The 16,109-nt window shown below is 37.2% G+C and overlaps 1 protein-coding gene across 3 annotated transcripts in view; it reads left to right on the top strand.

Annotated features, from left to right (window-relative positions):
- LOC132114769 (tyrosine-protein kinase ABL2-like) overlaps positions 1-16,109 on the top strand; it is a 30,709-nt gene that overhangs the window by 7,351 nt on the left and 7,249 nt on the right. The window contains exons 1-2 of one of the 3 annotated variants that reach the window (XM_059523086.1): positions 12,783-13,015; positions 13,941-14,105. In XM_059523086.1, coding sequence (XP_059379069.1) covers positions 12,880-13,015; positions 13,941-14,105 — 301 coding nt within the window. In that variant the 5' untranslated portion in view covers positions 12,783-12,879. Of the gene's footprint in view, positions 1-12,782; positions 13,016-13,940; positions 14,106-16,109 lie in introns of those variants that run through there. The other 2 variants (XM_059523087.1, XM_059523085.1) reach the window with 2 other exon arrangements.

Genomic DNA, 16,109 nt, shown 5'->3' with positions numbered 1-16,109 from the left:
GTGCGTATACAGTAAGTTACGTGTATGCGGTTCAGAAGCAGCAACGAGAGCGCATTATTGTAATGCGAAAGCACATTAAAATAATGCGCGAGTGCGAATCTATCCACTCGCACCAGTGATGCGCTGTTCAATGTATTAATAACCCGCACCCGACCAATGTTTTTAACTACCTCGCCCGCAACTCGGACCGCAAATTTTTTTTTATAAAATATTGTACCCGACCTGCTTCCTGACCCGCATTTTTAAAAAGCAGTAAATGCTCATCGTAGCGTCATTGGGCCATAGGAACGTAGGCAAAACTAACTAGGCAAAAAAAAAAAAAACTTAATATATTATTATTTTGTCAAGAATTATACAAAATCGTCAGTAAGCTCATGATTTGTACTAAAATAGTCTAGTCTGGCTATGTCTATTTGTATGTTTCTGCAAGGTCAGCAGACACTGATGCTTGGGTTTGTTCCGATCAGAGCTTGTGAGCGGAGAGCGCATTTCTGAATATCCCGATCCGCTTGCTCATTCCGTGGGGTCTCGCTCATCCCAGAATGGCCTGCCGGTTCGAAAATATGCAAGGAGTCATTTTATTGTTTAGTAATAAACTAGTGTTTTCTGTGTTGCTGCAAAGATGAAGTTGACAAAACAGACTCGCCATGAACGCCAGAGAAATGCACAATATAAATGGATTACATCATCAGAGAGTAGCCCATTTATTTTGTTTTGTATATTTTCGTTTAAAAGAAGACATTTCAAGCTTTCTGTAATATATAGCCTATATTTCTCAAATCGGTGAGGCACACGCTGAGTTTAGTTCACATGCAATGCAAGTGATCCTGCCGGCGCCTTATTACATTGTCTGGTAGGCTATATATTTGCTTCTTATTTATTAAATACGGGTAACTGATTGATAAAACATTGATCAGACAAAACGAAAATCTTTTAAAAAGAGTTTTCTATAAAACAAAACTTAATGAAGTCATCAAAACCCTGTTTTACCAAAAACAGCGCTGTTGCTCCCCATGCAGTCTTCTTTGCCGCCTCCATCTCTACGTGCAGACTGAGCTTGTGCGTCACCTTCGCACCAGTTATTCAGCCAATAAAGTGTAGGCCTATGTATTTCAAAAATGTGTCTAGTACTATATAAATGACAAAGGTTTAATTGGTATTTTTATTTCAAAGGGCCCGACCATCCGCGACCCGAATATCATTAAGAATATTTTTGGATGACTCGTAACCACGGGCAACCGCGGGCGACCGCAGGCACCCGCTCATTTTGGATTAACCCGCGCATCACTGACTCGCACGCAGATTTCCTTTGCTCTGTTAACAAAACCAGAGGCGCGTGCTCAGATCATAGACTGTATAAGGCTCAGATATATGCTGCCTCACAACGTGTCTCCTCTCGCTCAACCTGTGTCCTGTGCACTCACAACTCTCTCTCTGCTCACGCGCAAGATATTAAATCTTTTCACACCTTTCTATTTATAACCTTTTCTGTTCTCATCTTTTACCGCGTCCAGTGTGAACGTTCTGTTCCATTAAAATGGGCTCGAAAAAAAGGCTACGCATCACAGACAAGAGTGTGTGAACCTGGAGTTAGGCATATGCCCAGTCTCCTTTGTTCTCGCTGCTCTAGGTGCGCTGCATCCTGATTGGTTCAGATAACATACTGCGGGAGGTCAGGGCCGCGGAAAATCGTGCTATAAAGCGATTTAGAAATCGCACACACTCAAATCGCGATTTTGTTTCGATTTCGATTAATCGCACAGCCCTACTCTAAATTAATCTAATGTGTCCTTGGTGAATAAAACTATGAGGCTAATTTATTCAAACAAAAACCTTTCTGACCCCAAATGGAATGGTATTGCATAAATCAAAAACATTTTCATTATTTAATAATTATATTTCATCAGTGCCCGTATGGAATGAGCAAGTTAGTTGTTAAGAACCAGAGAATGTGGCTGGTGTGATGTCATCAGATATGGAGGATATGAGCATTCTGACTCATTCTGTGCTACCCACTCTGTTGTGGCAACCAGATGAATGGTGCATCAGATCTGTGTAAGCTGAGGTGGATGTAATTCAGTGGGAGCAGCCTCGGGTCTGGATGCTGTCTGCTCCAAAAAAAAAAAAAATACTCCAAGCAAAGACAGAGCAATATTGGACAATGATGAGAGTAATGATCATCTGATTAAGTGTTTAAATATGTAAATCTGTGCAAAATCTTTTTCATTGATGTCACACCTTCTGGTTACAATGCTGTGTTAACTAAAACCTCACACACGTAAGCCTATGCAATCTAACACTTTTTGAGGTGGTCACAGTTACTGTTTGACTGTAGTTGAGAAAAGATTATGTGAAATTCTGCAAATATCACATTGTATAGAAAAGAACAGAATTTGATTCTGATGAAGGAAGCGTCTTGTGACGGTGTTGTGTTGCGTAAGTGTTTGTAAGTACCTTTAAGCTGTAGAGGGTGTGTGTGATTTTTTTTTTTTTTTATGCTTGTACATGCTTGTAGAGTATTTGCGTAAGATGTTACATCCGTACCATTGTAAACTTGGCCACTACGGCCACATATTCCAACAAACTTTTGTTTCAAAAGAGTTTAATTGAGCTTGTGTTTTTTTATTAAATTAAAAATATTTAAAATAATTATTTTGATAAAATATTATAACTAAATATATTGTTCCTTCAATGCTTCACACTTTCAAACACTCCGGACGTAAAGCTAAAATATGTTTTAGTTGTTTTTATTGTATGTATATGGATATTTGTATGAATGTTTTTTTTCCCCATTCCTATCTATCTGCTTGTTTCCTCCTGTATTATGTTTTACTTCCTCTTTTCTTTTCGTAAGATTTTTTCCTTGTTTATTTGTCTGTATTGCTTTGTTTGCTTAATAAAAAAAAAAGTGAGATGCGTCAGGTTGGAAGGTCAATAAACACTAACACCACCGGGTGAAAATATTGATCAGGTTCCAAAACAATGTTCCTTCAGAAAACCTCCTTTCTTCAGGTCATTATGTTTGCGCTGACCTGACAAACTTGGTGCTCTAGTCTTCTGATCCAGCATAAAGGAAAAGAGGGTCCCCAGGAGAAGCATTAAGCTGTTACAAAGTGCTTTGCACGAGTGGGTGTACTGTGTTGAGAGCCCCATTAGCACCTTCAGTGAACAGGTAAATTCCAGTAGCCAGTGTTCTAACTGCTGTGTAAACTGTCAAAAGTAGACCTGAATGAATGGCTCCGGGCAATATCCCATAATCCCAATTCCCACCATCCTGCCAGATTGTTGGGCACAGGACTGGCCAATTGAAAGTCCACTCTCCACAGGTAAAAGACATATCTAAAAGATTTGGTAGTGATTTTTCTAATAACAATCTCAAAGCTATAGTACTGCTCAAAAGTTTTGGAAAGAAAATAATACTTCTCTTCAGCAAGGATGCATTAAATTAATCAAAAGCGAAAGTAAATTAATTCATAATATTACAAAATATTCAAAGTAAATGCTTTTCTTTTGAATTGTATATTCATAGAAGAATCATTAAAACATTGGATCATAGTTTGTGCAAAAATATCAAGCAGCACAAGTGTTTTCAACAGTAATAAGAAATGTTTCTTGAGCATCAAATTAGCATATTAGAATGATTTTTGGAAGTGATGATGCTGAAAAATCAGCCTTGCATGTTTGAATAAGAGACTTCTTGTAAAAACATAAAACAAACATTTGAATGGTAGTGTATTAGACATAAAGGTTATGTGCATTTTAACACAGAATCATGTCCTTACTTGTGGGTGAATGACCTTTAAACAAAAGTTGCTGTGGTAACAGAAGATGTAAATTATGTAATATTACTGTCTATTGTACAGCCTGTTAGTAACATTTGTAACCAAACTACAACTCTTTACAAAAACTTGGCAGAACTATTGTAAATAGGTTTTTGTCAGTAGTTTTTTTTAAATAAAAATTCATGAAAAGAATAAAACTTTTTTTGCTGTTTGATTTATATAATATTCAGTATTTAATCCATGCTTATTTAATATAATAAGTATATTTTATAATTTATAATATAAACCATTATTGAATTGCTTTTAGGCTGCCTCTGAAAAGCTACTAAAAAGTCTGTAAACAGACCTGTGAAATGCTCTAATCGTTTGGAACTAGAATTGCATTCTTTTCCAGATATTTCTTTTAAGGAATTAAAAGAATAATTTAGTGGCTGTTAAGAACTGAGATGGGAATTGTTAAATTCATTACTATTCCTATCCCTGTTGTTGACACGTGGTTAATTGCATGCGGTAGTTTCACAAGTCCCCTCTTTGCATTGGCATTTGTATTCATCAGATAATCTGTTGGCCCTTTTCAACTGAAGAGCCATTTACTGGAAAGGAGGAAGAGACTGAGTGAGAGGGGAGACAACTGTGCAATTGTTGTTGCTGAGTGCTGATGTTGAATCCTCATTATTGTGAATGAACAGGAACTGTCCCTCTTTTTATGTGGGCCCATTGTTTGAGGAATCATTGTTCGGTGGTTCCTCTGTGCATGTACGTAGTGTAATTATTCTGGGAGTAGTAATGGCCAGATAGTTTTGTTTTGTGCTGGATCTAAAAATAGGCCTCGTCCTGCACCACATGGCTTCTGCTGTGATGTGCTGAGTGCTTTCAGAGAAACAGGTGAGCTTGTGCTGTCATTCCCTAGTGCAACACTTCAGCAACACTGGAGTGTAATGGAGGTTCTTGCCTCACACCTCTAAAAGCTTATGTGTGGTTTGTTCAGTTCTGAAATTCTGAAATGAGGGTATTTTTGGGGCCTGGAGAAGTTTTGTCATGCCCTGACATTTGTGCTTTTTTCAGTTTCTTATAAATATCTAAATGGGTAAAGTCTAATCTCACTTTAATCAGCACAAACTGGGCTCTAATAATATGTGAAATGCATGTATGTACATGATTGTATTTTTGAGAAAAAAAATATTATGCGTGGTTAGTGAAAAACTAAAAATATTAAATCACTTGAATAAGGCAATAAAACACATACAGAACATTGGTTCCCGGGATTTTTGAGAACTGGAGCTTGTAGCCTAGATTTTTTCTTTCTAAATATGTGAAAATCATCTTGTTTACTCACTTACAGAAAACAATATTTTGATTTTAAATTTTCTAAGACACTTTTTGTTGGTAAAAGTCATATGCGAGTAGGCGTCAACTATCATGAATATCATTGTGATTTACACCTGAGAAGACAAAGGCCTGCATAATGAGCTGCATAATGAGCCTTTCAGTCAGCTGTGTGTCACTGAGAGGGAAGAGTTACATATAAGAATGTGAGGACAAAATAAATCTATATAATTTTATGTTTGTAGTTTATTAAGAATATATTTAATTATCCCACAACATAATTTAATATTCACTTGGGGGAGCAGTTAAACAGTTTATTAGAAACAATCAAAGCTGACTTTCAAACTAATTTATTTTCATCAATACTCCAGTCACACAATCCTTCAGAAATCCTTTTAACAATCTTATTTTCTACAAAAAAACATTCATTGTTAATATCATCATCATTATTATTATTATTATTATTATTATTAATGTTGAAAAGAGCTGATAATATTTTTCAGGGGGAATAAATTGAAAGAACAGCATTGTTTTTACATTTGTTACAGTTATCTATTTGTTACATTTATATTATTTACATCAAGCTTTTGAATGGTATAGTTTTGTATATTGTTATTGAAACTTCATAATGTTTCACTTGATTATACATTTAGTCAGGAATTATAGTTTGGAAAAAAGTCTTTGGAAAAAGTCTAACTAGTAAAATGTTTACACGTTATGTGAAAACTATTACAAGTATATAAATAAATAAAAAGAGACTTACTCATGTTTATGATCTCTGCTGAATAAAGTGCTTCATTCTTTTTTTTTCTGAGGAAATCCATTTCTCAGATCCTCAACAACATCACATCCTTTTGGGGTGATTTATGTCTTATTCCTCTCATCGTGAAGCAAACAGTAAAATAAAAAAACTTGAAGAACAGTCTGGCTGCTTTTTCTTCTGTTATGGGCGTATTCAAGCCGCGCGCTTCAGTTTGAATCTGAATAGCGCGTTCAGCTTGGGGGCTTGGTCACATTAGATATAATGAAGGGAGACATGAAAAACGGACATCGCGTAGCTTTCATATGGATTACTTCTATCACAGAATATCTGTTTTCGGCGGCACTTGTTTAGTTTTAAAGTAGACATGTCAAGCTTTCTTTTTTTTGTCCCCCCTCCCCTCGCGTGTACAGAACTAGTAAAAAAAAAAACCTCTAAAAAAAGGACAACTGGCTCCATTATATGGAGATACTTCGGTTTTAAGGTGTCGGGTGAACAGCAGGCAGATGTCTAGTGTAGGGCCCTATGATTTCCGCAATGCAGAAAACGTTCACCCAAAAATGAAAATTATTTCATTAATAACTCATGTCGTTCCAAACCAGTAAGACCTCCATTTATCTTCGGAACACAGTTTAAGATATTTTAGATTTAGTCCGAGAGCTCTCAGTCCCTCCATTAAAACTGTGTGTACGGTATACTGTCCATTAGGGATGCACCGAATATTTGGCCACTGAAAATTTTCAGCCGAAAATGGCCCAAAAGTGCATTTTCGGTTTTCGGCCGAAAGACTTTTATCACCGAAACAACACGGCCGAAATGTTATGATGACACAAACAGAAACCGCGACCTGCACGTGCACCTGCATAGCGCAGACCACGAGCTCCCCGCGACATTCACTTCACACCAGTGGTTCTTAATAGAGAACATTCTCTCTATTCTTATTCCTTTATTCGCAGCACTAAAGCGTCTCCTAACAAAGAGATTGAGATGGACCACGAAGTGAAAACAAAGAAAAGTACAGTCTTATAGAGTCTGTACTTCATCGCGAATGTGCTTGATCCACGTTATAAAGACCATTACTTGGATGCAGAAATAAGGCAGCGCGCACGAGAAATGATCCAGGCTGCGCTGGATGCGGAGAACCCGCGTGGAGACGGAGAAGCGCCAAGCGCAGAAGACAGATCAGAGCACAGAAAAAAAAGACTCCTCTCTGCACCAGATGAGGGGCATGCACCCTCGTTGTCTGATATGTTCAGTGAAATTCTGCAAGAAAGTGCCTCAAATATTTTATATATATATATATATATATATATATATATATATATATATATATATATATATATATATATATATATATATATATATATATATAATAGATTGTAGCCATATTTCTGCTAGATTTCTGCTTTAATTTGATAAAAATGTTTATTTATGCCCTGGTCCTATTTAAATACACTCTCTCAAATATTTCTCAAATGTCAGGCAGATGACAAGCTCAACTGCTCAACAGCTAGATGGTTATCTGTCTGAAGTCCCCATCCCCAGAAGTGATAACAGTCTTGCCTACTGGAGAAGTAATGCACTTTCTAGTCCTACAGAGGACAATTTCAAATGCACTTCACCTAAATGCACTTTGTTTTTATGAGAGAACAGTTCATTTTAAAACCTTTGGGCAGGCCAGTAGGCCTTTACATTATTATTTAATATTCACATGAGTGGGATAAATTTTTAGTTTGAATTTTATTTTATACTGTGCATTGTTGCAATGTGCTTAATAAATATTTGCATAATTTGTAATTATATATTTTTATGTTTTTTATAATTTATGTAATTGTAATTATCTTTGAAACTTTAATATTAATTTATGCAATTGCAATGTCTTCATTTTAGTTAGTACACGGTCATAGCAATAAATGCAATGGTACTAATAATTGGCATAATTTCTTTCGGTGTTTCGGTTTCGGTTTTCGCCCTTGGTTTTCTCTTTTTCGGTTTCGGCCAAGAATTTTCATTTCGGTGCATCCCTACTGTCCATGTCCAGAAAGGTAAGAAACACATCATCAAAGTAGTCCATGTGACATCAGAGGGTCAGTTAGAATTTTTTGAAGCATCGAAAATACATTTTGGTCCAAAAATTGCAAAAACGTGACTTTATTCAGCATTGTCTTCTCTTCCATGTCTGTTGTAAGACACTTCAAAACAAAGCAGTTTGTCATATCCGGTTTGCGAACGAATCATTCAGTGTAACCGGATCTTTTCGTTTTAAACTGTTCACGTCTCCAATACGCCTTAATCCACAAATGACTTGAGCTGTTAACTTGTTTAATGTGGCTGACACTTCCTCTGAGTTAAAACAAACCAATATCCCGGAGTTATTCATGTACTCAAACAGTACACTGACTGAACTGCTGTGAAGAGAGAGATGAACACCGAGCCGAACCAGATAATGACTCGTTCACGAGTCAAGAACTGATTGCATCGGTTTTCGGATCACCAGTAGTTCTTTCTGACAGTTCGATTCAATAAACCGGTTGAAGAAAACGGTTCACCCATTCTTTTGCGCTCGACGTAATGGCGTCAATGGCGATGACTGCAAGCCTTCGGTTTACCTGGGCTCATAACATTAGCACAGAATCAGTTCAGAATCAATCACCAAAAGAATCAGTTCGGTTCAGACACTCTGTGTGTCGGTTTGCTTCACGCTGAATCACACACGAGCAGTATCATCAGCTCCTTGGTTCTCGAATCGGACACGTCTGACAGAATCGGTTCTTGACTCGTGAACGAGTCATTATCTGGCTCGGCTCGGTGTTCATCTTCAGTTCTCTCTTCACAGCAGTTCAGTCAGTGTACTGTTTGAGTAAATTAATTACTCCGGGATATTGGTGTGTTTGAACTCAGAGGGAATGTCAGCCACATTAAAAAAGTTAACAGCTTAAGTCATTTGTGGATTAATGCGTATTGGAGATGCGAACCGTTTAAAACGATTCAGTTCGATTTGGTGAACTGTTTCAAAAAGATCCGGTTAGATCGAATTGATTCGTTCGCGAACCGGATATGACAAACTGCTTTGTTTTGAACTGTCTTACAACAGAAATGGAAGAGAAGACAATGCTGAATAAAGTCGTAGTTTTTGCTATTTTTGGACCAAAATGTATTTTCGATGCTTCAAAAAATTCTAACTGACCCTCTGATGTCACATGGACTACTTTGATGATGTTTTTCTTACCTTTCTGGACATGGATTGTATACTGTACACAGAGCTTCAATGGAGGGACTGAGAGCTCTCGGACTAAATCTAAAATATCTTAAACTGTTCCAAAAATAAACTGAGGTCTTACGGGTTTGGAACAACATGAGGGTAAGTTATTAATTACATAATTTTGCAAATTGGGTGAACTAACCCTTTAATGTTACACACACTGAAGCGCACGTGATGCTCACTGTGATTTCATCTGTCGTCTCACTAAATTAGGACGTAAGCACATGAAGAACATCTCCAGAACTGCTCTGAGAGTCACTTCATGAGCATCTGACCGTTTGATTTGAGTAAAACTAGCGTCACATCACATCATAGACTGTAGTATCACATAGATAGAACTGTAACGGTAAACCCGTCAAAATAAAAGTATTTGCCAGAAATCTATTACTATTGTTCAGCGGAATGTACATAGCACACTACTGCTTTTAAAATGAAACGAACATAATTTTTTAAGGAATAATCACACAACATTTCTTCCATGTTTTATTTTTAATAGTAAATCCCCTTTGTTTACCAAAAAATAAAGTTTGCTTAATTTTAAATAATTAAAAGATAAATTAAATGAATGTTTTATGCCTTCATTTGATAACCAAAAAAATGTAAATACACAGAATTTCTGAAGGGAAAAAATATTTCACACAAGGCTATTTTAAGAATTGTTTTAACTAATTAAGTTGTTTTTATGCATTTAAATAATTACAGATGCTAAAACACAGAATTAGGTAACAATAAAACATATGGTGAAGAAAAAAAAAACATTTCATAGGGCCCTAAACATGTAATATTTGGCATATTTGTTTTTGCAGTATTTTTTGAGGGTTATTTTTCCTGTAAAGATATTGAGACATATATCGTATATCGAGATATATTTTTTGCTCCATATCGCCCAGCCCTACCAGAGATCTTTTGACAGTGCCTTGCCAGTTGATTGTTTGCTCAGTTGCTTTACCAAAGAGTGAAATGAAATGTGCTAATCAAAATGAGCACAGCTGATCACAGATCACAGTTGACAGTCAGATGACTTTGTGTGCCATTGAGAAGGTGAGAATTAGCTACACCTGATTGAGTTTACAAATAGTTTATAGGAGGAGGGGGGTGATCCTTTATCCAACTCATCAGTTTTTTTATTTTTTACATTTCATTTCAGACATGTTGGCGTTATAGCTTTCAGTTAGATGTTATAAATACATACAAACAAAAACCGTGTCCATCTTCATTTCAGACTGCAAAGCAACAAAATGTGATTTCAGATCAGGATGTTCTTCTGTCCATAATCCATATTAGTTAAGAGCAGCCCCAGAGTACAGAGGTGCTGGTGCAGTTGCTGTAAGCCTGGCCTAAGCCCAGCACAACAGCTGCACTAGACTCCCATCAGGACATGGCCGTGCAGGTCAGTCCGTTCAGTACAGCCATTCACATCACACACAAAGTTCTCCCTCAGCTGTTTCACAGCGAAGCTCCTGCACACAAAGACACACACGAAAAGCATGCAGGACAAACATATGCGCCCACACGACGTGCCCAACGCTGCTCAACTGTTAGATCAGTCAGAAGTGTCACATGAGAATGTTTGTGAATATACTGGAACAGAGCTTGACATTGTAATCTGTTGTCTATGTTGTCTACTTGAAGTTGTGGCTCAATGACTAAAAGTAATTGGTCATTTAGACTTTGTTTGGCATTTCAGTGTTCCTGTCTCATGAAATGTCGTCATGGTGGTCTTGTCAATAGCTGGCCTCTGTAGTCTAAAAATCTTTTCTTTTATTATGTTCACACAAGCCTTTCACTTTCATGTCATCTAGTCTATTGAGGTCTTGCTGATGTCTTAAAGAGATTATTTCCCTTAATGTTAAGAGGTTTTGGGTGTAACTGAATAACTGAGTGTCCCGTCTTAATACATTTTACATGTTGCTCTGAAACTCAGGGTTATGTTTTATGCGGCACAGGCATTTTGTACTAGAGTTTCCACACCTCCACGCTTTCTAGTGTCTCCCAAGAGGATGTTGGGTAGGCAGCACACACATACCCCCTTCTTAAACCAGCGGGCCCCCCACACGCCTTCCCTCACAAAATGTCCAATAAAACCACTCTCAGAACTCCACTCTTCTCATATCTCACACAAGCACATGTGGATACTTCTTACTTAGGGCAGTTAGCATGGAGGCCCACAATCAGATCGGACTGGCGTTCTGACTGCGGTGTTGGAAACTCTGAGTTCTGAGCTGCACCGGACACTAAAAAGATTCGAACAAGAGGAGCGTTTCAGTTTTTCAGCTTGTTTTAGTGTGATTTACACCTGTAATCTGAGGATTAGGTGCTAGAGTGGTTTCCCATTAGCCCTTACACTGGAACTGGGATCATGTTCTGGGAGCTGTGCATCAGTCAGCTGACTAGAACTGGGAAGCACTGCATGCTGGTCAGGAATAAAGGTAGGGCTGTATGTATCTGTGTGCGTATGTGTCTGTGTGTAACAAAGTCAGACCTCGACTGTCTCAGCTGTGAGTTCTTGCATTTTATTGTGTTGTGTAAGACCAGGCAGAAGACCTGTCTTTGTTTTGTCTAGGCCCTGTTGTGTTTTTTATTCATAATGATCATTTCAAGTTTAATTTAGGGACATTCTTGGAACCATTTATTACATTTTGAACTAACATTCTATATTTTCTATGGATATACATTCACTTATTTTTTTAAAGGGATGTCCAAAACTTCATATTTCAAAAATCAACTAGTTGATGGGTTGCTCATACAACTAATTTACTAGTCTCTCTTAACAGGTAGTTCTGCCCAGTTGGCATGGTTTTGGGTTTACATGGCCTGATTTAATGCATTTCTTAGTTGGCATTTACATTCTCTTATTCAACAGCAAACGGTATAAAACACAGATGTGATTTTGAAAGTGAGACTATTAGTTATTGGCTGATATTATTGTTACTGTTGTACTCTAATAATTCACCAAAACTGTTAAAGTAATAAACCGTAGGGGAACCACAGGGCTCGAGAAACGCTTGTGTGGGACAAGTCAATTTTTTCAAGTTAATTGAGAGAAAATATTACTTGACTGATTGGACAAGATGCCAGATTAAAACGTTAGTAATAAAAATAACCAGGTAAGCATTGAAACTTGGTCACCAAGTGTTTTTTCGTGTCATGATGGACTTTTTGTTGCTCTTGATTTTGTGATGCATGTTGAGGATAAATAATTTGGCTGTTGCTCTTACCATGCATTCAGCATTTGAAGAAAGTATGTTAATACTATGTTATTCTTTATTGTACCTTGGGATGCGAATGTGTTAATCATCCATCAAATTTCAGCCCCTCTACCATGGTAACACCACAGTAGTTTTGTAAAGGTAAACCTAATACAGCCTAATCTAAGAAGAAGAATTTGTTTCATAATGATCAGTAAAGGGAGTTTCTGAAAGTCTGATGCCTTTTCCCTTGGAACTCAGCTAATGTTTTGTCCTGCCTCACTTTTTCCCTAAGGAAAGGGGCAGCTGCCCAGACATGCTTAGTGTGTGTGTTTGTGGCTGGTTGACAGCTGTAGAGGAAGACCAGCAGACGCAGACATGCTCAAGGTGTGGGGACTCTCCCATACCATTTTTTCCAACCTCAAAGCCATTCCATGCTCCTCCTCTCCTTAAGAACTTGCTTAAGAATCAAACCCTCTCAGACAGTAGCAGAACCCTCAACACATCAGGTCTGTGTTTTATTACATGTGAGATCAGAGACTAATCTAGCACTGCTAGATTATGCCATTGAAGACTCTGCTGTCCAGCAGCAGTTTTGAGGAAGAGAGGGTCAGACTGACCAACCTGTTGAACCCACAGGATGTGGACCACTACTGCTTCGCAGGTAGACAGCGCTGTAACGGTGCCCTGAGTGTCAGTGAGTTTTTCTGGAGGATTTCAAATCGAGGGATGTGTATTTGTTTGCTTTGTGTGTGTGGTCAGTTTGGAAGCTGTTACTTGGTCAGATGGTTTGGTCTTGGGGTGTTTCCAGAGGTCATCTGATTTTCAAAAATCACGCGTTTGGAAATTCATGGGAATATTTCAAATTTATTATTACAAAAGCAACAAGTAGATCAGTACTTAATGTTACATAGCAAACTTAATATATGAATTTAGTTGCAATGTTTCGTAAAATATGTACATTTTCTACTTATAGTATTATTATACTATTATTCTTATTAGTATTAATAAAATATTAATTCATTTCAGTCTTCTTCATTTATTATATTTATTTATTATAATATTTTAAATAATAATAATAATAGTTGTTAGTAATATTATTATGTTTAAAAAATCTCCAGAAATTCTTTATTAAATGGATTATAAAATATTTCGATAAATTATTGAATGCATAATTGACAAAATTAATATGAAATTGTTAATTTAAAAATTTAACTGAGTTGATCGTTAACATCTCTAGCATCTAGAACAGCTTTGTTTTTTTTTATTATGATTTATTGGTGTTTTGTGTAGCCTTCGTAATATTGTTTGCGCAAATGATTTGTGAAAAGAGATCATTGTTAAGTGAGGTATGATGTAAAGAGCAAAGTGATTTCATTTTGAATCCCCCTCCTTGTTTTCACTTTGTGTCAGATGATTGCAGTTTCTTCTCTTCTCCCTCCTCACCTTGACGTTAACATGTTCGTCAGCTCCTGATTCTGAAACCCCTCCCCTCTTACTTGACTCAGTTTGCCCTTCCTAGAGGCCTTGTCACATTTGGGATGTCATATGCTCTATCAACAACTGCTTATGTTTTCTGTTACTCATATATCATGTTATTTATCTCTCTTTCTTCCTGACAGAAGCCCTGCACAGGCCTTTTGGATTGGACTCAACGTCACTGACGGAGGCGGTGCGCTGGAGCTCGAAAGAGAATCTGCTGGGTGCTGCGGAGAGCGACCCCAACCTTTTTGTTGCGCTTTACGACTTTGTTGCCAGTGGCGACAACACACTGAGCATCACGAAAGGTATGATTGTCGAAAGGAGATGAGTGGTTGCACAACATGCAATGCTTATTAAACACTTTAACAGTTTGATATCCACCTCTGTACACAGATGACAAACCTCATTGCACTGATAATGTAAACTCAAATGGAACCCAAAACCAATTTTAATACCTGGAATAAACAAAGCCAAGTATTATTGATAACTTCCTTTCTTTATAAGAAGGACACTTTTCCTCTTCCTTCCATCATTCTCCTTCCTCTTTTCTTTACTTCAGAACTTGTTGTTTCTCTTCCCAGCAGCAGTTTGTAGGATCAAAAAACAGAGCTAGAAATTGAAATGAATGTTAAACTTTGAGTTTTATTCAACTGAGGAGCATAAACACATGGGCATCAACCTAAACCATATGCGCTAACGCCCACAGCTCATTCCAGCACATTGTAATAGACTTTGGGACACGAGTCAGGCTCTGTGCTTAGATGCTCCATGCTGAACAGCTACCGCTAATGCTAATGCCCATTTTGAAGCATAATCCCATCAGCTGGGTGAAAAGCAAGTGGGTAAACTCAGACTTGCCCAAGAGAAGAGAGTTCAGAGAGAAGGAGTTAGCAATCTGCCCTTTCTCTCTGAAGTAACTGCTAATGGCCGGTCATGTAATGTCGTCTGGTTGGCACCGATGCGCCAGTCTCTTCTTGTCTTGTTACGAGGGCCAGTGTCAATTTAGGATTAGCAAAAAAGACCAGTGTCTGAAAGCTATTGTGCCTGAATTCTGTTTTCCTGACAGCAGCAGAGCACCCTCTACTGGAAAATATAATAAAATGTACCATTCAAACATTTGGGGGCAGAGAGAATTTTTTACTTTTTTTTTTTTTTACAGTGAAAGACATTTATAATGTTACAAAAGATTAATCAAAGAATATAAAGATAAAAATATAAATTACAAAAAATACTAAAACATAAAAAAAATCATATATCATCACAGAAAGAAAAGTTCTTTTAAATTATAAAAAACTTTTCACAATATTATTTTTTTTTTATCAAATAAATACAACCTTGGTAAGCATAAGAGACTTAATTCAAAATATTAAAACAAATCGTACCAACCCCAACTCTTTAATTGTATTGTATAAATAAAAATACATTTACATACATTTTATATATAAAAAAAAAAATTATCAAAATTCAGCAACCGAATTAAGCAAAAAAAGGTCCCTATTTTGGTTCCATCATTGTTTTTGACTACACAAATTCAGATTGAGCACTCTGGTGAGGCTTTGGAGTGTTCTTTTTCCAACAGCTTAATGGAACAGAACACAGGGCTCTTGAGATGTTTTCGCAAGTGCTTTTTGTAGGCATATCTTGTAAAAAAAAAAACATTTTTACCTTCTATTGCATCTTTAAAATGTGCCGTTCATGGAGTGTGATGCAGCAGCCAAAAATGTCCATCTGACACATACATGTTTTTGCAGAAAAAAAAAAACCCAGCACAGTACTTCAAATTCTCGGATGATATATTTGAATTTCATGAATGACTTAAAAAAAATCTGCTATTGTGCCCAAACCAAAGAAAAACAAATTCACATGCTTACATGACTGGAGGCCCGTTGCTCTTACACCCATCTTCAGCAAGTGTTTTAAGAAACTCGGCAGATATTACATCTGCTCTGTGCTGCCTGCCTCATTGGACCCGCTACAATTTGCATATCGCAGCAACCGTTCTACAGACAATGCTATTGCTTTTACCCTACACACTGCTCTCTTCCACCTGGAAAATAAGAACACCTATGTGAGAATGCTGTTTGTGGACTACAGCTCAGCATTTAACACCATAGTGCCCTGCCACACTTGTTGCGAAGCTCCAAACTCTGGGACTCAGAGGAAAACTTTTTCCCTCAGGCTGTCAGACTGATGAACAGTCAGAACTTATACACCCTACAGCATACTCCTACAATATGGTATGCCACACACTTTAACTTCAACAGTTCAACACTGGACTATACATACACACTTCCATTTAATACAATAAC

The sequence above is a fragment of the Carassius carassius genome, chromosome 34 (genome assembly GCF_963082965.1).
Source record: "Carassius carassius chromosome 34, fCarCar2.1, whole genome shotgun sequence".
NCBI classification, from domain to species: Eukaryota; Metazoa; Chordata; class Actinopteri; order Cypriniformes; family Cyprinidae; genus Carassius; species Carassius carassius.
Note: the sequence above shows the minus strand (reverse complement) of the source record. Positions and strands in the feature narration are given on the sequence as shown.